At 31.9% G+C, this 27,873-nt stretch overlaps 2 protein-coding genes across 5 annotated transcripts; one reads left to right on the forward strand and one right to left on the reverse strand.

Annotated features, from left to right (window-relative positions):
* Positions 1–11,399: 11,399 nt before the first annotated feature.
* LOC137821958 (ATP binding microtubule motor family protein) lies at positions 11,400–24,215 on the reverse strand. Of its 4 annotated transcripts, none has more exons than XM_068626782.2 (23): positions 23,694–24,215; positions 23,400–23,599; positions 22,669–22,792; positions 22,485–22,579; positions 18,972–19,107; positions 18,338–18,403; positions 18,108–18,170; positions 17,876–17,926; positions 17,611–17,693; positions 17,383–17,521; positions 16,526–16,568; positions 16,084–16,238; positions 15,760–15,948; positions 15,487–15,675; positions 14,690–14,799; positions 14,501–14,573; positions 13,855–13,943; positions 13,683–13,758; positions 13,463–13,569; positions 13,292–13,367; positions 12,131–12,282; positions 11,934–12,012; positions 11,400–11,781 (listed from the first exon to the last, which is right to left on the reverse strand). In XM_068626782.2, the coding sequence occupies exons 1-23, from the start codon at positions 24,159–24,161 to the stop codon at positions 11,674–11,676; spliced, it is 2,871 nt and encodes a 956-aa protein (XP_068482883.2). In that variant the 5' UTR covers positions 24,162–24,215; the 3' UTR covers positions 11,400–11,673. The 4 variants fall into 4 exon arrangements, with proteins under 4 accessions (XP_068482883.2, XP_068482882.2, XP_090151866.1 ...); XM_068626781.2 differs by having other exon boundaries at positions 16,526–16,586; positions 23,694–24,201; XM_090295740.1 differs by lacking the exon at positions 17,611–17,693 and having other exon boundaries at positions 23,694–23,975.
* Positions 24,216–25,545: 1,330 nt separating this feature from the next.
* On the forward strand, positions 25,546–27,129 carry LOC137820730 (uncharacterized). Its single transcript, XM_068624950.1, has 3 exons — positions 25,546–25,610; positions 25,711–26,287; positions 26,383–27,129. Exons 1-3 carry the CDS (start codon positions 25,546–25,548, stop codon positions 27,127–27,129), a joined length of 1,389 nt encoding a protein of 462 aa, XP_068481051.1.
* Positions 27,130–27,873: the final 744 nt, after the last annotated feature.

A 27,873-nucleotide genomic window follows, 5' to 3' on the forward strand; every position in this document is an offset into this window, starting at 1 on the left:
CACTCCGACCCGTACCACCTTTATTTCCTTCTGACCCGACCCAACTCATATATCATCTTATGTCCCGACCCGACCTGACCCGACCCGTCTTAATTACCCCAACCAAATTACAAATCTAATCATCGCATCCTCTCTCTCTGTTCATATACCACGATTTTTGGAAATTACAGATATCGAAAATTAAATAAAAATTATAATCTTTATCATTTTTTAGTTACTCAAATTTGGAATAAATCTGGCTTCCTAACTTAATTTTAAAAATATTTCCTTTATTCAGATTTAAAAAAATTATGGATGTTGAAACAGTTTTAAAAAAAATCATTTTAGTGAGATTAATAATTTACTAAAATCATAATTATATTTCAATCGAATCTTAAATTGACAAATTAGTTAAAATAGACACATGTGAACTATCCCAATCACTATTTGTTGGTTATATTATTCATTTGCAATCATTTAAGTAATCTAAGATTATGTTGATGAACAAAGTGAAATAGAAATGTCAAATAATTGTTAATTACTGAAAAGAAGAAAAAAAATGAAAAAGAAAAAATGATCGGGTTTTGAAAATCCAGTGAAATGTCCTTGGTTCTGTTGCATCTTCTATTCTGCTATGGCCATCCCTTTTGTCTGGCAATTTATGATCCTAGTGTCAGTATTTATATTTCAATCGAAACTTAAATCACAATAATAAATAATGATTATTTATTGATTGATTGATTTTCTATATTTGAAAAGAATAATATTGATTTTTCAAAATACGTATCTTCCAATGCTTCCACATTCATGCGTAATTAAATTAAAACTGATCCCCTTAAATATTTGTTCAAAATAAATAAGGTAAATCAATATAAAATTAATGAGACAGTAATTATTATATTTGAATTCTGGTAATATTCTCTCTTTTCTTTGTTTTTTCTCTTTAATTAAGAGATTTAATTAATGACTAGTCGATCTTCAAACAAAAGGATTTATACTAACTGAATATTTTTAATTCTTTAGAAAACCTTATACAGATTTGGAAAAAAAACCACTTATCTAAAAGGTAAATTAGAACTTTAAATCTACGTAAAAAAAAATATTTATAGAATCTGAATTTAATGAGTGAATTATTAAATCGTACAATATAACATTTTCATGACAATTATGTATACCAAATTTAAATAAATAAGAAATTGATAGATATATGGTTTGACTTTAATCTATTATAACAATAATTGAATGATTGTACATATAATCCATTAATGAAATAATTTATTTTTTACAATGTTCTCAATTCACTTTTTATGCATTATATAAAAAATTATAGTTAAAAAATACTTGCATTTTAAAAAATATACTATATCTTAATGAATTTACTGTATTTTGAACATGTTTTTAAATTATATCCAAATTCTAAATTTGGTTTTCTTTTTAAAATTTGTTAATTCAATAACAATAATAATAAAATATGTTTAATAAGTATAGTTTTATATATTTTATGTTTAAAAATTTATGTTCCAGTGCGTGCAATATAGGTCTAATATACATTTAATATAATAACATTCATTCGAAATTGAGATTAATAATAATATTATATTATACGTAAAATATATTATAAAGTAAAAAAATTAAAAACAAAATTAGACCTATGTAAATTTTACCATGTGATATATTTTACTAACCTTAAATATTAGAATTTGAATATTGTATTACACTAATGAATACACCTCCAGATATACTAGACCCATTTTTATTGAAAATATATTCTTTATAACTTAAGAATGTAGCTTCATTAGTCTTTGAATAAAAATTCACCCCGAAAACAAAAGCATTTACAGCAAAAATCTCAAAGTGAAAAGTATTTGGTTTTCTAGTTAAAAAAACTCATATGATATATTTTTTAATAAGTATCATTAAAACTTTATTCAAAACATAGCAACTTGCGAGTTGCATGAAAAAAATATGCAGATAAAAAAAATTATTCAAACTTGTATTTGTTAATTCTTTTAAAGATGTTTTTTCCTTTTAATAAAACCATTGTGACACTTTAACGGTTAGAAATTTATGAGAAATATGATTTTATTCATAATTTTTTTTAACTATTCATTTTAAAATATATCATCATATCATGATTAGTTTTTAAGAATTATTTTTTAAATCTTTCTTAATTTGAATAACTTTGTTGAACCTATTATGTGTAACTCTTTTATGCGATATTATTCTTTAGAAATCAAACATGAAACATTAAAAGTAAATGTATATATATTTTTTTAAAATTAAATATAAATTCAACATTGTTGGTATGTTGATCACAAATCAAACAATGGTTAAATGAATTTTAAACATTTATCGCATAGTTGACTAATTGTTAAAGGATTATACTTCAATTTTTAAACTTACAATACATTTTTATTACGATTGAACTATAATTTTCAAAATTTTCAACACTTGATATTTAAGGTTGGTATTGTTTGCTTGAGAACTCAATTATTCATCCCACATGAAACATCATAGTGTTTGACATAACCTTATGCATGACCTTTATTCATACAATAGAAACAAGTTTAAACAAAGGTGAGTTAGATTAAATAAAATGATTTAAGTATCTAAATTACCTTAAGACCTTTAGAGTTAGTACTTTCGAGGTTTTATCTAGGAATTCAAACATGTTTTTCACTTTGAACAGCGTAGTATATGCTTTAACACATGTTAGATGAATGGTTGTTCTTTATATAAAGCAAAAACAAGTTATAAAAGGTGAATCAAATGATTCTATGAATTTTTTTTTTCAAAAAAAAAAATTATTTTATATAAGATGTATGTTCAATTTCAAGTATATTCATCCAAGCACTACTACACTTTTTATTAGTTGAAATAATATAAGACTCTTCGAGATGTTGATGCCAAACTCCTCTTTTATTATACTTTTTTCCTAGGAACAATGAAATTATTTAAAACATGTCTAAATCTCTTTGTATTGTGAACATTTCATATCACATAATAGTATTAATAGTATTATTTTTTGCACACTTGACCTTGTTGGTTCCTTCATACATAACTTGAAAAGCACCTTCGATTTTTCTGATAGTTGAACAAACATAACATAATAGAACACATCGAAAATAAGGGTTAAGAAATAATATTTTTGCTTTCACCTTGAAACATGTTTTTTTTTCATTTTCATTCCAAGAAGAAAAAATACTTAGGTATTTGAACATTATCAATTATTTTAACAAGCACAATACACTACAAGAAAATCATTAAATAGAAATCAATTTTAAAGACAAAAAATAATTAGTTGCTATAGTGACTAAATTAGAGGCAATTTTAAATACTAAAAAAATTATTGGTTTCTAAATTAGTTTCTATTTTTGATAAATAGTTTCTAAATTGGTATCTAATTAACTATCAAGTTTTAACTGTGAATTATTTAGATTCTAAATTTAGAATATTCTCTAATATTAAACTATTTGGAATCTTAGAATAATTGTTGGATTCTTAGATTAAAAAAAGTATATATTGACTTTTTAAAAAACTTATTTATTTAGTTTTAACTTTTTTATTAGTTATAATTACTCTATTTTTCTTTTTAACACTTTTTTAATTGTAATTGTTGTATTATAACTACTCTAACCCTATCCGTATAAGTTTTTTTTATATTTTATCTTCTTATGTTATATAAATATAGTACTCAATAATGTTAGTGAGCAACAATTTTGATTAATAAAATATATAATTTTTTTTTCTTTTTTTGTCTTTAAATGAGATATATAAAATTAATAATGGTGTATGAATAATTTCGAGTTTATCCTAGCGAGAGTTTATTGGGCTTATCAGGTCATCCACTATCGGACGGTTATCGAACCATGTAACACCCCACAAAATAACATCTAACTATTACAATACAAGTTCTATGAGTTTCTATACAAACTTAAAGTGATATGAATCCTTGGTTTTGTGGTGAAGTGCTTTGAAGATTGTGTGCTATTGCTTTGGCATCTTTCATTTGAGGATTACTAAGGCCTCAAGATAAGCTTGGTGCAGGGAGTATTCTTTCTTTGAGCGTGAATTTTCAGTGCCACTTCACTTCGGCAATTGGTTCCAAATTATTTTAGCTAACTTTGTTTTCTTAACTTTGTTTGCTGTTTTGTTGTTTGTTGTTTTCTTTTCCAAATGGCTGCTTATTCCAGTGATGAGTATTACAACAAGCATTCTCCTAGCAAAGCTTCTGTCCTTGGTGAATTAAAAGAGGTCAAGCGAACCCTTACACAAAAAGATGAAGCTATTACACAACAAGCTGAAGCTATTAGACGGTTGGAGGAAAGATTGCAAAGCCTTGAAGTGCAGCAAGCTAGACCTTCTCATTCTCACCATGGTTCACGGCATTCTCATAGACCTTCATCAAGAGGCTCTTCCCATTACAAGATTATGACTTATAGGAATATAAACATTTACAATATAATGTTTAAAACATCCTAAAACTTTCTAGAACCTCTTACATTTGTATGATCATCTGTTCGTGTACATAGTATAGTCATTGCAGTTCACAACACAACAAAAAAAACAATGGTAAGCTAGTGAAAATATAACTTTATGATATGCACAATTAAATCAAAAGAGAAAACCAAATTACATGAATCAATTTAAGAATTATTCAATCTTCTTTAAATCCCAACATAAAACAATCACATAGATCTCACATGGATATATACATTCAGGATATTCAGCAAACATAATAACAACTAACGTCTTCCGAAAGACCCGTATTAAGTAAGTCCTACAAGAGACTAACACCTTATCCAAGGATTACTAGCGAATCCAATTGAAAGGATCAGGGTAAGTTCAATACAACCCAAGCTATGCATCTCATATGTCACGGTGTACATGAACTCCCCCATCAACTTCTCACCACCTGATATCTTAGTCTATGTGACTTAGATCATTAGTGAAGCTCGGAAATCTCTGTTACCACATAAGCATCAATACTTAATACAAATACAAACATCAGTTCATACATTACCCTAAATGCATGGATTCAATTCCATACCATTTTCATCATACAATATCATTCAAAACACGATCCACAACATTCAAAAGTCTAATTAACACAAAAAACAACACTTAAATACTAAACCATCAAAATCTAATATTTTTATAAGTTTAAATAATATATAAACAAACGACACAATATATAAACACACAACATCCCTACAAAAGAAATTGAATATTGGTACCATGTCCCCTCCACATCCAAATCTTCTAGCCTAGGGTGCTATTAAAAATTAAAGTTAAATTTCCTTACCTGAAATTCCTTGTTCTGATGGAAATTCTACTTCAGACAGGGGAGTCACTACAAAATTTAAGAACCTAAAACAAGTTATCCAAAAATTATCAAATTTTAGTATGAGCTTAATTAAGTTGATAGAAACACTTTCGGGTAAAAATGTAATCTGACTCCTTAGCTACAACATGACGTGATCAAATTTTGGAATAAATGAGGTATGAGAGAGAAATTTGAAGAAAGAAGAGAGAGGGGAACTTTAGAAAGAGAGCCACATGAAAAAAAAGAGAGAAAAGGAAGTGGTGGTGGGGTTTTTTATGGGAATTACAAACCACCCATAATATATAATCTCACGCACGAGTTGATAACCTCGTTGTGAGAAATGTATTGAAAATTCCACAATAACTATAAATTAGGATATTTTATAATATATAAATGAGTGAAAACCTCATTTTATAAGCAACTTGAATAAATTCACTTCCTAATATTATAAATTCATAAAATAGTTAATATATTTCATATAATTACAAAATTTACCATCAACCATTTACCTTTACAACCAGGAAAGTATTCTAAAGAACTCCATTTTTTTTAGAAGTTTGTACAGATTTTTTTTTTTAAAATATGGAGTATAGGGAAATGGAATGTGTTTGAGCCTAAACAGTGTAAGATGGTATGATTAAAAAAATAATAAAAAAGAGAAAATGATGGTATTAAAGTGAAGTAATTTGAAGGAAGGGGTTTTGGAAGAGAAGAAGCAGAAATCAAAGGATATATAGACATTGTCCCCTTCACGTCTCTGTCACCCATCCCATGCATCGCATCTTCCTTTCTTCACTCAATTCACTCGTTTTTATTATGGACCAAAATCAAATTATTTTCTCAAAAAACATTCATTTCTTTCTTTTTTAAGAAATCATTTCAATAATGCATAACATATAAAAAGTAGTTGTCTTCTATTTGGTTGCTACATCCTTCTGGTTTAGGTCGGGTTTTAAAACTTCAAGTTATAATGTTGACTTATTCTCTCCAAATTTTCATCACAAAACCAACAATAATAACATATTACCAATAAGACACAAATAATAAGGAAACAAATTACAAATCCCCAACAATTAATAGAATAGGGGTGAAAAATTACTGACAAAAGGCACTAGAATAATTTTTTTGAAGATTTTTTTTTTAAATTGTTTTTTTATCAAATAAGTGTTTTATAACTTAAAAAAATACACATAAAACTTTCTAAAGTGGTTTTAAAGTGTAAATTCGGCTTTTTTTTAACATAGTTTTGTGATTATACAAGATTATTCAATATTTATATTTGAGGTTTCTAAAATTATTTAAATATTAAAATAATTGTTAATAATTGAAAAATACTTTTTTAGTTAGTTTTAATTGATGTTATTTTTTAGTTAAATTTTGTAAAAAAATTCAACTAGAATTAACAAAATTTATTTTTATTGTTATATCTGAAATTGTTTTCGGTTACGTCGACTACAAATACTTATGTTTGACATCAATCGGGATTATTTTTATTGACTAAAAATTTTATTTGTTAACTTTTCAATCAATTTAAACTAAAAAATTCTCTTAGCTAATGTTGACCAAAACAGAGAAGAAATGTTGAACAAAAATAGTCAAGAAACAAATGTTAACATATTAGTCATGGATAAAAAAATCAATCATTGAAGATTTTGACCAAAAATAATTACAATCGATTGAAAAAATATAATTCACATATGTAAAAAAGAAGATAGCTTTATCTATATTGACAAAGAAAACTCTCAATTAACATGGATAGAGAAATAACACTATTCAACTAAAAATAAATTCATATTAAAATCAACAAAGAAACCTTAGTCAACATTAAGCATGAAAAGTAATCCTCCAACTTTTGATAAAAAAAAAAAATTCCAACTAACATTGAGAAATATCTCGAGGTATGTTTTCCATCAAATAACTTTAATGCATATTGGTTGAAAAAACACCAAATAGCATTAACTAAAAATAATCTTAATTCACATAAATCTAAAATTAATATGTTTGACATACTGATAATATTCACTAAGAAAATCCTTACTAACTAGTTAGAAAATAATTATGACATACAAAAAATAAATTAATTTCGATAATGTGGATCGGAAATTAAATATAATGTATTTTATTTTAAAAGAAACCTTAACTATCTTTTATAAAAGAATTCTTAAATTATAATGCTAAATTTTGTTGGTTAATTTAACATTATATCGAATTTATATCTAATTAAAATCAAATTAAAAAGACAATATAAATTTGCATGAATTTGAAAGTATAAAAAATTTCAAAAATTACAATTTTAACATAAAACTTGAAATGATCTAATTAATAATTTTTAAAAATCTCATTGCCAAACTTTTATTTGTTCGTTGAGTTAAAAAGGTTGAACATTCTCTATTAACAACTCATTTACATATTAATCATGGACTAAATTGTTTAATTTTAAAAAATTGTATTATTAAATATAAAACTTAAATATTTAAGAGAATCAAAACTGCATGTTTATAAAGTTATGGAAAGTAAAAGTGAATTTATGTTTTTTTTTTCATTTTCTTTTCCAATAAGAATAGAAGTTATGCATCGTAATCATTGAAAACTGTGAATGGATTATTTTGATGTGCGTTGAGAAGAGGACAAAAATTGTGGGTTTTCTGAATGTCTCTTTCAGTAATCATAGAAACACTACTTTCCCTCCTTCTATTTCACTCACAGCCATAAAGATACTATTGCTACAACTCGTGTTTCTGTGTTTAACAAAATGTTTGTAAAAAACAAAGCTTTTAAATACTAAAAATTTTCATAACACGTTTATAGTTTTGGAAGAAATAAAAAATATTAGAAATTCTAACAAGATGGAGAACATTTTATTAACGGAGAGTCAAATTTATAGAAATAAATAATTTATCAATAAAACTAGCAGACAGAAACACACTAGATGTCTCTTTATGACCCATTCACATTTACATGGTTGTTTCTCTTGTCACCCAATCAATTTAGACATCCAATGGTGTAGGCGAAAAATACTGAAAAATAGTAAAATGTTCTTAATGAAATTGAAATTAGGTTAAGTCTAACATGCACCCAATCACAACACCCAACCCTCTTCATTTTTGCAAACAATGCAACAACTGCCACCGCCTCCTTCATTTTTGTTTTCACGCTCAATCCAACAACCACCATCATTTTTCCATTCTTCCGTTTGCATTTCTCCTTTGAGGCATTGTATGTGAGGGAGTTTGACAACAACTGAGAACAAAGTCACCGAAGAAGACAATGTGGGTTTTAACATGCCCTGTGCGTTCCAGATACTTTTATACGGAAGTGATTTTTGACTTTCGGATTTTCTTATCCGGAAGTGATTTATGTGCTACGGATGACTTCGTCCAAAAGGTTGTGTATATACTTCCACATCCCTATATCCGAAACACATCTAACTCTTGGATATGTACATCTGAAATGCAGAATCCTATTTTGGATGATGATATCCGTAAGCCATTTTCCTTTTATGGATATGGACGTCCAAAAACTTCAACTGCAAAGGTTAAATAAAACAAGGGCATAATGGGGTTTTAAAAAGTTCATCGGGTGCAGGAAGCAATTGGTTGGGTGCAGGAAGTAATTACCCATTTACATTTGTGCTTTCACTTTTTGGGCCTTAAGTGTGCTGTCCTCTTTGTTCCACAAACAAAACAAAAATGGCTTGTTCACTCCTTAGAAATAGGACTGTTTCTTCCTGCACCTCCATAACTTGTTCTCTCACCTCCATAAGTTTTCGAATTTCCAAAAATGCCCCTTTATAATATTCTGGATTACATAATTCGGAAGTCATTTTTCAAATTTGTAATTAGCTACCGGATTACATAATCCGGAAGCCATTTTTCAGATGCATGATTATTCTCCAGATTACATAATCCGGAAGCCATTTTTCATATGCATGATTATTATCCAGATTACATAATCCGAAAGTCTTATTCAACTTCCAGATTATGTAATCCGGAAGTCTTTTTTAAATGAGTTTCCGAATTACATAATCCGGAAACTATTCTATAGGGGTGACACAAGAAGGACAAAAACGTATTTTCATGTTGTGTATGGAAGTGGCAGAAGATCCGAAAGTCTTTTTTTAAATGAGTTTCCGAATTACATAATCCGGAAACTATTCTATGGGGGTGACACAAGAAGGACAAAAATGTATTTTCATGTTGTGTATGGAAGTGGCAGAAGATCCGGAAGTCTTTTTTTAAATGAGTTTCCGAATTACATAATCCGGAAACTATTCTATGGGGGTGACACAAGAAGGACAAAAACGTATTTTCATGTTGTGTATGGAAGTGGCAGAAGATCCGAAAGTCTTTTTTTAAATGAGTTTCCGAATTACATAATCCGGAAACTATTCTATGGGGATGACACAAGAAGGACAAAAACGTATTTTCATGTTGTGTATGAAAGTGGCTATGAAATTGGCATAAGAAGATATGAAGGTGGAGGAAGAAACAGTCTAGAAATAGAACCTTTATTAAATAATAGGAAAATTATCTTTTGAGAGCCTATATAGTTGTATATAATTTTTTATGTGATAGATTATTCGTTCACCCTTAAAAACCACTCTGCTCCTTCTGCTGCGGAATCAGTAATAGAAGTTTGATAATATTGTATTCTATTTACAAGAAAGTGTCTTTCAACAGGGAAAAATTAATATAGAATAAAGTTTTTTGCACTATACAAGAAAAATTCTTCCTTATTCGACAAATTTCTTAACCATTTTTACAAGGAAAAAACAATAAGACAGCAAAATTAACTTCTTCATATGCAAAACCAACTTATAAATAATTTTAAAAATATGTATTTTCTATTAGATTCTCCAAAATCTAATTTTTGAATCACGTAAGTTCATTTTAGTTTAAAAAGAAATGAATTTTATTTATCTTATTTTTCTTTATTCAATGAGTAAGCTTTATGTAAAAATGGTTATTTTTTGGTTTATACTTTATACTTGACCTTACTGACTTTAAAAGAAATATTAATGTTAACTTTTCTAAGTAGTCAATCAAATATTTAATCATAATAAGTTAGATACGATTCAAAATATGTTTCCCATCCTCTTGCACAATTATATTTAAACAATTTTTACATTTAAAAATAGTGAGCAAATATATGATAGATACAATTCAAAATATTTCAAGATTTTAAATTAATTCATATGTTGACAGTAGCATTACAAATTCTATTCGCTCTATTAGTTATAATTTTGTCTTTTCTGTTTTAGTTTACTGTTTTAAATTTCTTATAATGTAGATTTTTTTTTTCTACAACGGTTATTAATAGTCTCTGTTTAATTTTGTGCACACTTTCTCTATTTAGTTTTTCTACAGTAACACGCTCTAGGTAAAATAAAAATTGGTATTTCTCGTATCTTGGTTTTCAGAAAATTGCTGAAAAACAAATAAACTTTTCTTCAAGAGAACGAAGTAACCCAATGTTAGTTTTTGACGACGGAAACTTATCAAATAAAGAAAGACATGGAAATTTCAAAAAACGAGATAAAATATTACAGAAAAGGACTTCAAAATTTCCCTTCTAAGATGCAAAGAAAGTTGCATTTTTAAATAATTTATAAAGTTAATTTATTATCATTAAATAAAATGTAACAAGTACTATCTTTTATTTTAAAAATAATAAATATTTAAAATATATAATAATTAAATTTATAATAGAATAAAAATATTAAAATAATAAATAAATAAAAATAATTAAATTTGAATATACTTCTACTTTGAAATTTTATTTTATTTATTTATTAAGGTTTTATAATATATATTTTTTAATTTAAAAATTATTTTAACTCTAATTTATGTTTATAATTATTATATTAAATATATATTATATTTTTATATTATTAATTAATATTTAATGAAATATTAAATAACTAAAATAATAAAAAATATAACTTTCTATCACATCACTCACAAATTTTCATAAACTTCCTCTTCACTTATTACTCTATTTTCCTTAGTTCAAACAACCTTATTTCCTCTCATTTTTACTCTCTCAAATTATTTCCTTAATTCAAAGGAAGCATAAATACATAATCATGGACGAATGACAAACGAATGAGACGTCATATATACACACAGCTTATACACTTATACACGAGGATTTTGGTTTGTTCCTCGTTATCATCACTGTAAAAGAAAAAAAATTTAATAGGAAACAACCAACTTGTCAGCAGTAAGCAACGAACTCCAATAAATTGGGTAACTGCAACACAAGACAGAAGGTACATTCTAGAGTGGCAAGTCGACACACTGCACAACAAGAACTCAAACATATCTATGATCTACCCCTCACTTTTTTTTCTTGGTTAAATGGCTAAGCTAGCCATGAAGATTGCCTTTTCTAAGTTGCAGCAAATGGAGCAGAGAGATGCTTCCATTCGATCTTTGAGGTTCATGTGCAGCTAACTTCCTTGTGCCCCGATTCCCCTGCAAATGCATAACAGTGTTGTGTGTTTACTCCTAATTCACTGTCCTTTCTCGAACTTTTTAACATAATACAAAGGCTTGTAATCTCGTACGTGTGCACTCTATTTGAAACTTAAGTGACCCAAATTCAAATATTAAATTGTATATGGTACCTTTAATTTCTCAGATTCGTCACAGAGATCAAAGGTACTCAAGTCCCTTGATAACATGGAAGAGGAGGGCATAAGTGTCCTGCTTTCGACAAGCACAAAAAACAAAATATTCGTTAATGCTGAGGAAAAACAGAATGTACAAGGTTTAAAGTGTTAAACACCACTGGATACTCTTCTACCATAAATACACCACGGACCTTTTTGGCTTAGGAGGTTTGCGAGAGATATCCACACCAATCTTATCACGTGGATCACCCACAGGGTTGTCTGTTTTAGTGGATGAAGCATCTTTGGGTGACGAAGGATCCAAATTTTCATCTTCTGTTGATGATGACAAAACGAACAATTTCTAAAAGGCGAAATAAATGTCATGTAAGATTTTCATGTTCAATTAATATGCACAATGGTTGTTTATAGAGCATTGGTAGAACCATTTGTCCATCTCTTAATGACTATTTTATCAATTTTATTTATATGGCAGAAACCCGTTATGCATCTTTTTTCTAAAAATTCACCACATTCTTTGGTTGAAATAGTTGTTGAAAAATCCTTCTAAACAATTTCCCAGGCTTAATAATTTAAAAACATTGGTTTTTTCATCAGTCTAGGTCAATTCTGCAGTGTCCTTTTTTTTTTTAAATTTCCATTCAAAAAAGAATAGTACATAAATTTAGTTCATAAAATTATTTGCACCATTCAATTTAATTTTATAATTACCAAGAGTCCATTTGTTTTAGTTTGTAATTTCATGGAGTAAAATGACCATTATTTGATAATTTCAGGAACAAATGTGAACTTTTTGTAATTTTTGACACCAAATTGACTGATAGCTATAATTTCAAAGGCTGATTTATCACTCAAAAAGTAAAGTTGAAAGCCATAATTGGATGAACAATAGAAGCATATTTAGTCCCTCCATCCTCACCCAATTTTCATTTCCGTTATAATCATAATTAGACTCTACATAAAATATCACTTACCAAAATGTAGGTTCTTTGATCAATATATATATTCGTGAACCTTTAATTAAGCATTTAAACTATGATAACCACACCTTTGTGACAAACTAATTTTTTGTTTGATCCTTGTTGAATTCAACTTGTGCATTCAAATTAATGAGTAGTACTTACTAACAATACACTAAGAGATCAAGCTAACCTAGCTTTCTCTTTAGCTGAGTTTATTTCATGTCAACCTGATTTCCTGAACTACATGCACACTCATTCTGAACCCTAGTTAATTATTGAACTGTTAAAATTTGAACTCAGTTAAGGCACAATCCATCCTTCAATGAAGCAACATGTAAACTAAGGCAAATTGACTCAAATACCCATCAACATAAAAGAATTTCAACTTACACTTGGTATCTTGCGCACAGCCTCAACCTCCAAAGCAATATGATCCTCTGCTTTTGACAAAGAGATTGAAATTTCCCTGTAACATCACAACAAGCAAGGATCAATGAGAAAGTATATTAGTTCACAACCAATAAAAAAAAATATGAGCTAATCATTCTTCGTAATACTAACCTATCCGACTTTTCAGAATCTAACTGTCTACCGGAAGTACCAAGTGTAAGCTCTTCATCTGACTGATCAACTCTAACCTCAGACAGTGACAGCGCATCAAATGATTCCTAGAGGGAATGGACAACCAAATATTTTCAAGAGAGAATTAATACGGGTGATCCTCCAAGTAAATTGTAAAGTTAAGCGAACTGGCTCATTAACATATAGAATGTCAACTTACACTCGATATGATACACACAGCCTCAACCTCCAAAGCATTATTGTCCCCAGCTTTTAGCAAGGAGGTTGAAATTTTCCTATGCCATTACAACAGGCAAGCGTTAAGGAATCAGTGTATTAGTTCAAAGCCAAGAAAAAAAATGCATGGGCTCATCAGTCTTCATAATACTAACCTATCTGACACTTCCGCATCTAGCTGTGTACAGGAAGTACCAACTGTAGGCTGTTCATCGGACTGGTCAAGTCTAGCCTTAGACGATGACTGTGCATCAGTTGATTCCCAGAAAGAATGAAAAATCACACCAAATGCATGGTCACTTGCAATCAGAATACAGCTTACATATAGTTTCAAGAAAGAACTAGCGGATGAACCTTCTCCCGCCATAAATACACAAACCATGATAGTTAAGTTAATTCACACATGAGATGAGGTACCTCAAGCAGTATAACAGTTTTATTCTGATCTGCTGAAGCCTAATTTAACTGATAACAAGACATTAAACCGAAAACCCAAAAATATATTTAATAAGACATTGAGCCTAATTTAGCTGATAATAGCAACCACTATATGTTAGAGGAAAGTAGGATTTGGAAAACATGTTAATCTATCAACTGCTTCAAGCTAACATATGTCAACCTGAATTCCTTAACTATATGAAGGATCATTCTCAAGCTAAAGCATGGTTCATCATTTAACTAACAAGACCTGACATATGGAAACAACAATTCAAGCAAATCAACAGTTCATTTCTCCTTCAATAAATCAAAACAAGAAAATAGACACATGCAAGAATTAAACAAATGGAAGAGTCAACTCACGCTAAGTATCTTGCTCCCATCATCAACCTTCAAAGCACTATGATGCTCTGGTTTTGACAAGGACAAAGTCTCCCTATATTATTACACCAGGTAGAAATTAGGAACAAGCATATTTGTCAAAACTCCAAATCCAAGAAAGATAACCGGGAGCTACATTTGAAAGATCACACTGTTCATAAAAATACTAACCTATCTGTGTTTTCAGAATCTAACAGCGTACAGGAAGTACTGAGCACTAGCCCCTCTTCATCAGACTGGTCAACTCTAGCCAAAAATGAGGACTCTGCGTGAAATGTTTCCTGGAAAGAAAGGAACCAATTACATATAACATTGCAATCTGACTAAAGTTTGGACATATTTTTCGGATTTAGAAAAAATCTAGTGAGTGAATCATTTCATATAATATCCACAAACTACATTTAGGCCAATTCACCCATTAGATGGGATGATTTTAGTGGTATAATTGTGTTAATTTAATTAAGTGAAGCCTAAATTAACCTGCTAACAAAACATTAAACCATGACTGAGCAACAACTACATGTTAGAGGTAAGAGTTGGCAAAACAGGTTAGCCAATTATTAGGTTCAACATAGGTTGCACTACATGAAATTATTTCGTGTCAACCCAACTTCCTCAACTACATGAACAATACTCCTTCTCAAACTAAATTTATTATCGAAACAGCAAATCACGAATGAACCAACAAATATAGTTCGAGCAGATTGACACTTGCACTAAGGAGTTACCAAATCCTAAAAGCAAAGAATCATTGCATATAGCGAAGTTAAAGAGCAACTAATTTCCAGAGCTGACAGCCTAGTTTCCCCTTATGCTCAGTAGTTATTTGATACAGTGACCTTATACCCCATACAGAATATCAGCTCTTGACCATCATATTTAAGGTGAACGTGCAATGAAGTTGCATATATGTAAACCTCACTAATTTTCATACAAGAAAGCAGGAATTTTGTAATACTGCACTCAACCTCTTGCTCTGAATTATGTGGTTGAGCCAGACTGACTGACGAACTATCTTCAGGATCATTTTTTATTTTTCCTACTTTGCAGCAAGTACAACATGCCTTAAACTCGTTCAACTGTGTTTCTATCTCCAAGTATTTTGTCTTTTCATTCCCAATGCTTTCTTTGAGACTTTCAATTTCCATTTCTGCAACCTGACTATGAATAAATAAATGCATAATGTAAACCTCACTAATTTTCATACAAGAAAGCAGGAATTTTGTAATACTGCACTCAACCTCTTGCTCTGAATTATGTGGTTGAGCCAGACTGACTGACGAACTATCTTCAGGATCATTTTTTATTTTTCCTACTTTGCAGCAAGTACAACGTGCCTTAAACTCGTTCAACTGTGTTTCTATCTCCAAGTATTTTGTCTTTTCATTCCCAATGCTTTCTTTGAGACTTTCTATTTCCATTTCTGCAACCTGATTATGAATAAATAAATGCATTATGTACAGATACATGGATTGTCAACAAACACCAGTCACAGCACTCTAATGAATCAGGAAAAAAAAAATTAATGATCACTTTAAAAAAACATACTTCCTTTTTCTTATTACCTTCAACTTGGAATTATATTGCTTCAGAACATTCCATATAACTTTTGCAAAATTCTGCATAATAATGTGGCTTCTCTCACTCGGGACTTGCCTATCAAACTCCGATTCGAAAGAGACAGAACTATTAGCATCTAATTTTCCGAGTGCTGAAGTGTCTGCACAAAATCAAAGTCAGGACTGGTAATAATTACCGGACCAAAGGATAAAAAATTTCCAAATTAGAACAATGTAAGAACTGCCTAGATTTAGAATGCAAAAAATTAAATCTCACTCAGATGTTTGAACATTGGGTTCCTCCATCTTGAAGGTCCAATGTTCAAATTGATCTATATATAGGAAATGCATTGGGTTATGCTACCCTTGACTTTGTTGTGCAGCCTCCCGTTAAGGGAAAAAAACAGAACAGATAAATTTTACACAGTTTTCAAATGTCCTGTACTACCTTTTGTAATGTTTTCCCGTTCTTCAACATTTCTTTTATCGTTCTGAGGACAAAAAAAAATCTATAATGGATTAATAAGTAAAACTGAAATAAAAACAAAATTTATTCAGTCCATAATCTACAATTAAGATGGTTACACAAATGGAACATCCTAACAAAAAACTTGTGATCATACAAATAAATGAGAAGACAATGATCATTTTGAGGGTAACGAATTTCAAAATTGGTTAAAGTGAAGGACACACAAAGTATACAGGGTATATCAACAGTCAGGATCAAAAGTTTATCATAATTAGCACACCATGCTAGGAACTATTTAATTTCAGACAAACATAAGGTATTTAACACAAAGATGGAGTTCTGACCTTTATGTAATCTATTTAGCCTCTGTGTGCATAATGTTAATTTATTCTTGTTAGTTAAACCACAAGGTATATCTAAATGCAAAACAATGACTTTCCACCACATGTTCCCATATCCCAAGTCCCATTTCTCCTTTTCTTTAATTAACATCTGATTCCCTTTCTTTTTTGTCTCCACTACATAGACATTCTTAATTTTAAAAATTCACATTAACAAAATCCTGAATATTTTTCATGCAGATTTCTGGCAATTCATAGATGTAAATTGTCTTTTAACACACGACTTCATAAAACCTCACAACCTATTCTATATAGCAAAATTGTTTATACTAAGAGGCCAATGTCAATGTCATACACTATAAAATAATGTTTATGCCACCTATTCGCATACCATTTCTTATATGTACGTGCAACATATTCATAAGTAATTTTATGACAATCTCAACAAGCTCTTCTATTTTAAACAAGGAGTCAAGCTAGGATGTAGAAGAAAACCTGCTCAGTATGTTCACTAACAAGTCTCATTCTCTTCAAATTTTCTGATAAAGGTGATAGTTTTGCATCATCCATTATTGATGAAGCTTGGTAATGCCTTTTTTTGGGAACTATATTTGATGGTTCAACTTCATTATACCTAACAGAACAATTATAGAAACTTAGAAATCAATCTGAGACAAACATGAAATCCAAGTAAGATCATGCAATGAAAATGAAGAAGTTCACTTGATCTGCATGTAAGGAGAAGCTTGTCTAAGTAAGTAAGAATTATCGAGATAATCTTCTTCTCCAAGTTTTGCTGTTAAAATCTATGAATACAAGAAGTAAAAGTTAACAAAATGAATAAGTAAAATTGATGATTTTGAAGAAAAAAAAAATCAAATTTATACCAGAGATGCATAGGATTCTCATGAAAGGACAACCCCCATATAGGTAAGTTTAACTTTGATCAGCTTGGAGAAAATGAAGTTTGAAAGCAGTATATACATACCAAGGACATGCGCTTCTTGCCCTCCAAATAGTCTCGCAGGTACTTGGTTAACTGCATTAGCGTTAGACAAAGGCAAATTTGTTAGAAGTAGTAACTCCCCCAATTTCATTGTCTAAAAGAGATTCCTTAGCAGAGAAAATGATAATCTTTTAGCCTATTTTTGTTGATATAACATTAGCAGATACAACTAAAGTACATAAAAAAATAAAAATTACATTATTAAAAAAATTACCATGGAGCTTTGGAAGTGTTTCTGCAATGGTTTCTTGGGATTCTTTTGGTGCTCCAGTAGCGACTTAAAACAACAAAATAATTCATAAAGTAAGAGGAATGTAAAGGCAGAAGAGAAAATATATTCAAATTGTCCAAATTCGTTGATAGTAGTATAAAAATAAATAGATGTTTTCTAGCTACGAAAAGCACAATAACTTGGATTCATAGCTTGAAGTATAGGCTACATACTCTTAAGCATAAGCCAAACACCATTAATGTGTTGTTGATAAAATTGCTTTCAAGCAATCTTGCTCCCTACAACATCACAAAAAAAGGCTGAGATGGAGTTAATACACACATATATATACAATGGCAACCACCCATATTACTCAAGGAAGATGCAGATTCACTGGAAGGATCAATCAACCCCACTAAAAAAATTGTAGTAAAACTTGCAAATTGGATTCAAGAAATGATGACAGATTGGTTTTTAGAAATTTGTACACAATTCTATTATAATTACGAGGCTTTGCATTTCTATTAGAGATTCTAATGTTAAACTTTATCCAGACACAGAAGAATTTCACTCTAGTAATTAGTACAGACTTGTACTTTCAAACATTATGAAACCTTCGAAGTAAAATTGATAGAAATCAAGACCAATTTCTTATTGGAGCACTAAAATCATGGTTCATAGAATATGCAGGCTCATTAATTTCTCTAAGCTATCGGCTAAAAAAGATAATATATCTGTTCTATGAAAGACAGCAAAGAGGATAATGATACATTTAAGAGATCATTTATATTATATTCCAAAAATGAAAACACAATGCCCCAAATCAAGCCTATTTGCTCATAACAGTAAGAAAAAAATAAAATGAACCTGATTCCCTGTTCTTTTTTCTCTTTCAGCCCCAGCAAGGTCAATGATAGTCAAAACAGCACTGTTTGACTTAGGATTGACCGCCCCTTTACATTTTGGGGGAGCATCACGAATGTTAATAATGCACTGTGACCGGCTGCATGTACAAAAGAAAAGAAAAATAAAAACCTTGAGATGAAATTATTGGTTGCATAATCTCAAAGCTACTAACAATTTATGATTTGTATAACAACTTGTAACCCATCCTACAAAATTTAACTGGACTACCTCCTACATCCAGCTCAATATTCAGAATAAATTCTCAGTTGCACTTCATGGTCAATCTTTTTCTTTTCTTCTCATTTCTGGATGAAATCAACTATGGTTTAGCATCCTAAAAGGTTAATGATAGGAACTCTTTTTTATTGAAATTCAAGTAAAAAACTTCAGGGATCATCAACCACTCACTACAAGTCTCAGAAGAAACAGAAAACGTCAAACAATAAGACCAAAACCTTAGAATAAGGAACTACCCTGTGGAAACAGCTACCCCCAAAATATCCCAAATGAATCCCCCTCACCCTCCACTTCCTCATATCCTCACTCCCTTGAGCTGATTTCCGCATCTCTCTCCTCTCTCCTTTTGCCAAATATGCAGTTTTTATGATCCTGCATAACCATTGTCTCCTCCTTACTTCCCATTTTATCCCTATGTGGCTTTTTTCTCCGATAGTAGTGTTTCAGTGGAGGCCCATCGAGCTGCACCTGATACCCAAGAATCACATCCACCTTAAATCGAACAAGAAATAATCCTAAACCACTTTCAAATTAGGTAGTCCCAATTCAACCCTTTGTCACACCCCTTGACTACCCACTAACCTCCTCCAACTTAAAAAAAAATGCACCTTTGATGCCTCTGTTGGGATTTTAAGCTCCGCCAAAACTGGGGACAAAAAGTTATGGCATGCCCACCATAAAAATAACTCTCTTCCCTGCTCTAATACTCCATAGCTTCAAGGAGTTATTTGTGGTAAGCCATCAATAAATTGACATTCAGTTGGACCTCAGTCATCCATAGGATCTTCTTCCATACTATCCTCATCGTCTCTAACCAAAATTACATGGAGTTGCTTGTTTCAACAAATGTGGCCCGAATTAATCTTCCCATCACAATGAAAACACGACCCTCGTCGTCTCTTCTCTTTTTCATCCTCCTCCATCAATTTCTTAGAGCTCAACCTTCTCTAATTGGAACTCTCAACATTGTCTTCCTTGTTTCCTTGGATCTCACTCGACTTCCAACAGATGGGCGAATGGACATCCGTTGTCCGTAGGAATGAGAGGATTCAGTCCTTATCCCTTTTTGAGCCCTAACCCTCTTTCTAAACCATGGGGTTTTATTGTCACTAGGCCCAACTCCTACACCCAAGAGTCTATTAGAGTGATCCAATAGTCAATTCTTCTTTATCTTCTATGTCATCTCCATTACAATGTGCAAGTCACGCAAACCAATCATCCTCACTTCTACTTTGATTTCATCTTTTAATCCATTTTGAAGAGCTTTGATCATGAATTCTTTGTTCGTGAAACTCAACAGAGTTGAGTGTAACTCAAACTACTCTTGATACTCAATAATTGAGTCCCTTTTCTTTAGTCCCATCAAGACTTCATATGGATTCTCCAAAGATAACATCTGAAACTGACCAAGAATTGCTTGTTAAAATATCGACCACATTGCTGACAACACTGTGGTTCCCACCATTGGTAAGAGTTCAATTTTCGTCCTTATACACAAACCATTGTGACTGACCCATGCAGATTGTCTCCTTTAAGGTATGGCACTTCTACTTGTTTCACCTGCTTCTCCCTTCTTATCTCCAATGTTCATCATTGTCATTGCTTGCACCTTCCTTACCCACCCTATCTTTCCTAATTGTGGTGTCAAATTGCTCTATCATTGTCTGCTTCATCTCTTTCATCTATGACAGAACTCTTCCTAAACGAAATTGTGCACTCCTTCAAGCCTCCCTTCAACACTTTCTAAATGATTCCACATTCTTGTAGCAACCATCATGCTTCCAGGATATAAGTAAAATTTTAAGGATCAATATCTAGTTATAAGTCTCGACAAAGAGAATACCAAACAATAAGATCAAAACCAGAGAGTTAGAACTTGCCTTTTGGCAATAGCTACCCCCAAAATATCCCAAGTGAATCCTCCTTCCCTCCTCATCCTTCACTTCCTTATATCCTCCCTCCCTTGAGCTGATTTCTACATCTCTCTCTCCTCTCTCCTTTTGGTATGTATGTAGTTTGTTATGATATTGCATAACCATTGTGTTCTCCTTACCCATTTTATCCCTATCTATTTTTCTTCTCCGACTTGGGGGGCACTTTGTTCAGGCCCATTAGTGAACATGCTACATGATTTGATAGAAATATTTCCATTCTAGCATAAGTCTCCTCCTACACACATTGAGCTAGTTACTAGAGATACAATATCCTCCAATAAAATAACTCATTGCATGGTTCAAACAATCTCTGCCTAATGTCAATCTAATAATGGGAAGAAAACGTTGCCAACAACAAAGCCATTTTGCTTTTAGAAATGCTAGCAATACATTGATAAGCACACAAGTACTTGGGGAACTCACCTTAATAAGCTAGCTATTAATATAGGAGAACCAAACGCTTAAATACTTCACGGAATATCTCATTATATGGGACTTAAGTATCCTATCGTACCCAAGCCCCTAACATAGTACAACCCCTTCTCAACGACTTTCAATCTACGATACTTCACTCAACTTTCTAGTTGATCGAAAATCTCCACCAACCCTCCATAGGTAGCCTTCTCCAAAACACTATCAATCAGTTTCAACACCAATTGATAAGCACCCAAGTAGTAGGAGAATTCACCCTTAAATAATGGGTATTTAAGGTAACTATTGGGGAGGGGGACCAAGCACTTAAATACTCATCCTAACCTCATGTGGGACTCAAGCATCCCATAATACCAAAATCCCTATCATAGCATTGCCCATGAAAGTTGACATCATGCAGCTTTCACCCTATCAAACCAACCAAATGGTAACTTTTTTCTCTTTTTGATAGCTTCACTCATACAATTATCTAGTTTACACCTTAATTCAGCCTATAGATAAACCTTTTCGTAGTCCGAACCTAAATAAAGCACCCATTATTAGGACTTAGGTACAAGAGGAGAATTCAACCCAAAAAGATTAGTTTGTTAGAAAATAAAATCTCAAGACTTAAGTACCCAATTAAGCAACATTATCACACCCCTAATACCCAAGTCTCTATAATATACTTTGAAACACTACTATTATTAGAAATCACAAAATTTTATAGGTCTAACTTCTTATAGTTTCACTTGTGAATTTATAGTTTTTAATACATTTTAACTTATGATACAAAGAACATTAGAAGAGGTGTTTTTTTAGCATTCCTCTTTTATTTTTATAGTTTTTAGAGAAGGACAAGACATTCCGACATCCCTATGTAACATCCTACCTCGACTGACTGTTAGTGTTTGTCATTGCAGTAGCACGTTTAAGCGCTGCTTGTGCAATCAAGGACTCTGCCTGTTCCGTGTTAGAGATGGGAACCTGTTCAGACAAGCACAACAAACATAAAATCAACACCAACCATATTACACACAGCTGGGAAAAGCAAATACACAGAAGTAGCTTTATACCTCTTTCAATCCCTTCACAGTAGATTGATGCATGCTTATTTCACCTCCATCTGATAACAAATCAAACAGTTTCTCTGCTTTACCCCGTTCAGAACATATCTCAAATATTGACATGTAAAAGGTTCTGCAGATTACACATAGGCACAAAATTGGCATTTTATTCAATCAAATAACAAACTCAACCAAAGTTGCAGACTGTTCTTCAAACTCTAAATCTTGACACTGTACTACCATGTTTGTGTTGACAGTGATAATAATGTTGTGCTATCAAAGTTTACCCATTACATAAGTTTAGTGTGTGTGGGTCAGTATTTGCAAATTTGATTTTGAATGAAATTGATTTTGGAGTGAAGCAATTCATGCATAAGTAATACCAAATTCAGAGTAAAACGAAATATAAATTACAAAAGTGAGTTAAAGTTGCTTCTACTCAAAAATAATTCTGGACACAACCAAACATGTGATCATTTGCGTAATATCTCGTTACCTAACATTTCAATGTAATTTGGATAACTCAACGTAAACCCAAACAGGAACTTAGTGTGTGTTTGATTTGGTGTTTAGTGCTTTTGATCTACGTTGGGAAAGAATAGAAGTTATTCAAAGCAACTTCAGTTTATATGTGGATCTCGAATCCGCGTTCCATTGTATCCCACAGCAGTTAGATATCTATTGCTTTCAAATATCACGCTTAACATCAATTTACTGTAACCAAATACAAGGCACAATACCTAGATGTTTGTTTGGCATGTGGCTCAGCGTCCTCAAAAATATGGCGTAGGGCAAGAGGTACCATTCCAGGATCCCTAGGGGTTCCAAACACGGTGTGAGTCTTCCCAGACCCACTAGGTCCCAATGCAGCAAGCATTCCACTTTTACCCCCAAGAAACTCCTCCACCAAAGGTTTCACCATTCTCTCATACACTTGAAACTAAATTCTCCATCACACTGCTATAGTTAGCAAAGGGAAAGAAGAAGAAAAAACGCCAATGACGAAAAACTGAAAATGGAGAGAACATTGCTACCTGAGATGAGTCCGAAGAGAAAACGTGCGAGAAGCCTCCGTAAGTCTCCGATTTGATTCGCTTCGATTCATGCCAGCTAACGGGAGTTGATAACGTCACTGACTGTGAGTCATTAACCGTTATACACGCGGTGGAGTTCTTGCTCTTCGAAACTTTAGCCCCCGCCACGGGCACGTTCTTTTTCGCGGGGTTCTTAGGCCACGCGCTCTTACCTATCACGCGAGGAGCCTGAATGGGCGAAGAGGAAAGAGGTCGAATTCGGAGAAAAACCTTTAAGTTTTCGTTCTCCGGTGACGTCGAGGGGTTTTGTTGCGTTTGTGCCGGCAAAACGTCGTCGTTTGGAAATGACGATATTTCGGGTAAGTCGAAGCTTTTCGGCGTCATTTTGGGAGTGGCGCGAGCTCTCCGGGGAGGGTTCCGGCGAACGGTGATTGTGCCGGGGCACGGTGGCGAAGTGTTGGGATCCATAGTTTTTGTCCGTTGAACTCAAAAGAGCGGAAGTTTGAGGTTTAAAGTTGGTACTCTTTAAACTTATGTTTAGTTCATAAAATATTCAAAATTCAAAATTTTAATCATAACATCATTTTTTTTAACTTTATTGTAATTTTTATTTGAGTACATAAGTTTTATAAAACTTTCATATTAGTAATTTTTTAAAACTTCTTAAAAGAATAGTTATTTTTAAAATAAAATTAATAGTTTTATTCTTAAAAGTTTATTTTAAAGTGTATATAATATAATATCAGTATATTTCAATGATTTTCTTTTATAAAAATCAAATGTCAAAATTATTATTTGAATATGACTTTTTTTTTAAAAATGTTCTTATATGAAATATAATGGAATGTGAAGAATTAACTATTCCTGTTTTTAAATATTAATTTTGTATATAAACAAAAATATTTTTCATTTGCATCAATAGAAATATTATGAATGTGGATAGATAAATGTGTTTATTTTCGATTCCAATTTTATAAAAAAAATGTGTTGAAAGTTAAACATATACATAATTAATTATGTTATTACATTATACGACTATATAATCTACTATTTGCATTTTTTATTATGATGTAATAATTATAGATAATTAAAATAATAAATAAAAATGTAAATAACTTCATATTTATATTCCTTTTTTATTGCTAGGTCAAAAGGTCAAGTCGAAAGGTTGAGTGTAAAAAATATAAATAAATAAAATTTTAATTAGTTACTGTAGCAAAACCTGTAATAATATGACCCAAATTAACATGTGTGTGTTTAAAAAATGTTAGGTACAAAAAGAAAAACTCAATTAGGTTATGAGTTCGATAAGAGAACATTATAAATAGGTCATCAATTTAAGAGGTATGTAAAGCGAATTTATCTGATAATTATATAAAACAGATTCTGACTTTGGCATTGGAGCGTCTTGCAGGTACACACACCCAACCGTGAGAGGAGAAGCCGAGAGATTCAGTAGATCCAGCCCAATCAAGTGAGTTTGTCATACTATTTAGCTCAACCTAAAGTTAAAGATGTGGACCAACAGCCCAACCCGGGAAGTGGACCAACAACACAAATCGAGAAGTGGACCAAAAGCCCAACCCGAGAATAGAGACTGAAAAGCCCAAAGAGTCTGAGAAGTCAACACATTTTGCTGAAAAGGAGAATAATTTCTTGGCCCTTTGCAAGAACATTTTGGTGCCCACCGTGGGGTTGAGAAACAAGTTTGTTGAAGGGGGCAAGAAGATGAGTGAAGGAAGAAAGCAGAACATGGAACAAGAAGTTGATCTAAATACGATGTCGATAGTTAAGCCGAGAGAGTTGCAAAGAGAACTCGAAACACTAAAGAAACAATGAAGAGGAGTTAAGCATGCTGAGAGCAAAGAACGCCTACATGAAACAGAAGTTCAATGAAGAGACAATTTTAAACTCATCGTTTGAAACTGTTCAACCGAGAATGCAAACCCATGAAAGAGTAAGCAACAAGAAATAGATTGCCAGAAACCTCTGTTATATGTGTTGTATTGTCTGTTAGAAAACATCCATTTTCTGATATTATTGTGGAAACTCCATTGCCTGAAAATTGGAAGAATTTGATTATAGACAAGTACGATGGGAGAACAAATTCCGATGAGCATATTGCAGTTTACACAACTCATATTAGTTTGTACACGTGGAATGATGTTGTTATGTGTCGAGTGTTTCCAACAACCCTGAAAGGAGCACCTTTAAGTTGGTTCACCCCGCTACCACCGCTATGTATTGATTGTTTTGATACCTTGGTAGAGAAGTTTGGAGCAAAGTTTGCAACAAGCCGGCCACATCACTTAACATCAATTGCATTGGTAAACATAAGGCAGGAAAGGGGTGAATCTTTAAGAACATTTATGGAGCGATTTGGAAAGGTGGCACTGAGTATCCGCAATCTCAGTCCGGAAGTCACAATGCATCACATGATTACCACGCTAAAACCGGTACCATTTGCCGATAGTCTTTGCAAAAAGCCAGCAACTAATCTTAATGAATTAAGACAACGAGCATCAAAGTTTATGCAGATGGAAGAGTTGAGAGAATTTCGCAATCAGGCAAAGGCAGATGGAGGCAATAAGAGGGTACCCAAGAAGGAAGGAGGACACTTATCTAGAAAAGGAAGAGAAGAATTTCGAAGCCGAAAGTTCCAACAATATAAACCATTGAGTACAAATAGAGCGAGAATTTACAAGAGGCAATGGTAGCAAAGATAATCCCAACACCAAGGAAGACAAGAACCCCAAAAAGAGCAGATCATAGTAAACATTGTGAATATCTTAAGAACCATGGTCATCATACAGAAGAATGTGTAGCTTTGAAGGATAGAATTGAAGAATTAATCCAAGCTGGGCAGTTGAGGCGTTTTGTTAAGGACGAAGATATAAGAATGATACGAAGTCCAGAAAAAGAGCCGAGAGGTAGAGAACTTGGGGAAAGGAGGGAGGAACGATTCAAAAGGAGAGATAACAGGAGGATAGATAGAAGAGGCGAAAGAAGAGAAGGAAGAATGGAGGAAAGAAACGAAAGAAGTTATCATAGTTTTCAGCCGATAAGAAGTAGAGAAAGAAGTATGGGAAGACCTGTTAGAGGTTTCATTAATACGAACTCTGTAGGTTTTTTTGGAAGAGAGTCCTCATCTGCAAGGAAGCAACATTGGAGAAATGCTAGAATGGTTAACCATGTTTTTAAAAAGTTTACTTTGCCACCTATACTTTTTACTGGTGAAGATTTCCAAGAGATTGATCCTGATCATGACAAACCAACGGTGATAACAGTAGAAATTGCAAAGTATGTCGTTATGAAGACTCTTGTCGATCAAGGTAGTTCAATGGATATATTATTTTGGGAAACCTTTCGCAAGTTACATTTGAAGGAAGAAGATATGGTGCTTTTTCGGGAACAAATAGTTGGATTCTCAGGATAGAGGGTGGATACGAAAGGATACATTGATTTAACAACAACATTTGGGAGAAGAAATGCAACAAAGAAGATTAAAATTAGGTACTTAGTTGAACAAATTAGGGGCTATAATGTCGACACCACACTTGGCCATGAAATTTCCAACTGAGAATGGTGAGATATCAAATATTTATGTTGATCAGAGAGTCGCCCGAGAATGTTATGCGGCAGGATTGAAAATGAAAAATTCAAGAACAACAACAAATATAGAGGATAGCAGGAACATGATGGCTATGATAGACTTAGATCCAAAAATGAATTATGGGGAAAGGTGGAAACCAAAAGAAGAGACGACGTCTATAGGTGGAAGTCTACCTGAAGAATTGGCGAGTAGATTGATTGCAATATGAAGAAGAAATAAAGATTTGTTTGCATGGAAGACAATCGACATGTCAGAAATAGACCCTGATGTCATTTCTCACAAGTTATTTGTTTATCGAGAAGCGAAGCTGGTAGCACAAAAAAGAAGGAAATTGGGGGAAGAGAGGCGAAAGGTAGCTTTTGAAGAAACTGAGAAGTTATTACAAGCTGATTTTATTCAGGAAGCTCAATATACAACGTGGTTAGCGAATGTGGTGCTTGTTAAAAAAGCAAATGGGAAATGTGTACTGATTATACTAACTTAAATAAAGCATGTCCAAATGATTCATATCCATTTCTGAGTATTGATAGATTGGTTGATGGAGCTTTCGACCAGGCAGTGATGAGT

The sequence above is a fragment of the Phaseolus vulgaris genome, chromosome 9 (genome assembly GCF_051622355.1).
Source record: "Phaseolus vulgaris cultivar YP4 chromosome 9, ASM5162235v1, whole genome shotgun sequence".
NCBI classification, from domain to species: Eukaryota; Viridiplantae; Streptophyta; class Magnoliopsida; order Fabales; family Fabaceae; genus Phaseolus; species Phaseolus vulgaris.

Coding starts and splice junctions, on each gene's coding strand:
- LOC137820730 (XM_068624950.1), top strand. CDS start 25,546: ATGCTGAGAGCAAAGAACGCCTACATGAAACAGAAGTTCAATGAAGAG. Junction 25,611..25,710: donor GAGACAATTTTAAACTCATC/GTTTGAAACTGT, acceptor ATTGTCTGTTAG/AAAACATCCATTTTCTGATA. Junction 26,288..26,382: donor CAGATGGAGGCAATAAGAGG/GTACCCAAGAAG, acceptor GAGTACAAATAG/AGCGAGAATTTACAAGAGGC.
- LOC137821958 (XM_068626781.2), bottom strand. CDS start 24,161: ATGGATCCCAACACTTCGCCACCGTGCCCCGGCACAATCACCGTTCGC. Junction 22,793..23,399: donor CATGCCAAACAAACATCTAG/GTATTGTGCCTT, acceptor TGTAATCTGCAG/AACCTTTTACATGTCAATAT. Junction 13,570..13,682: donor CTGTGTGTATCATATCGAGT/GTAAGTTGACAT, acceptor CATTCCCTCTAG/GAATCATTTGATGCGCTGTC.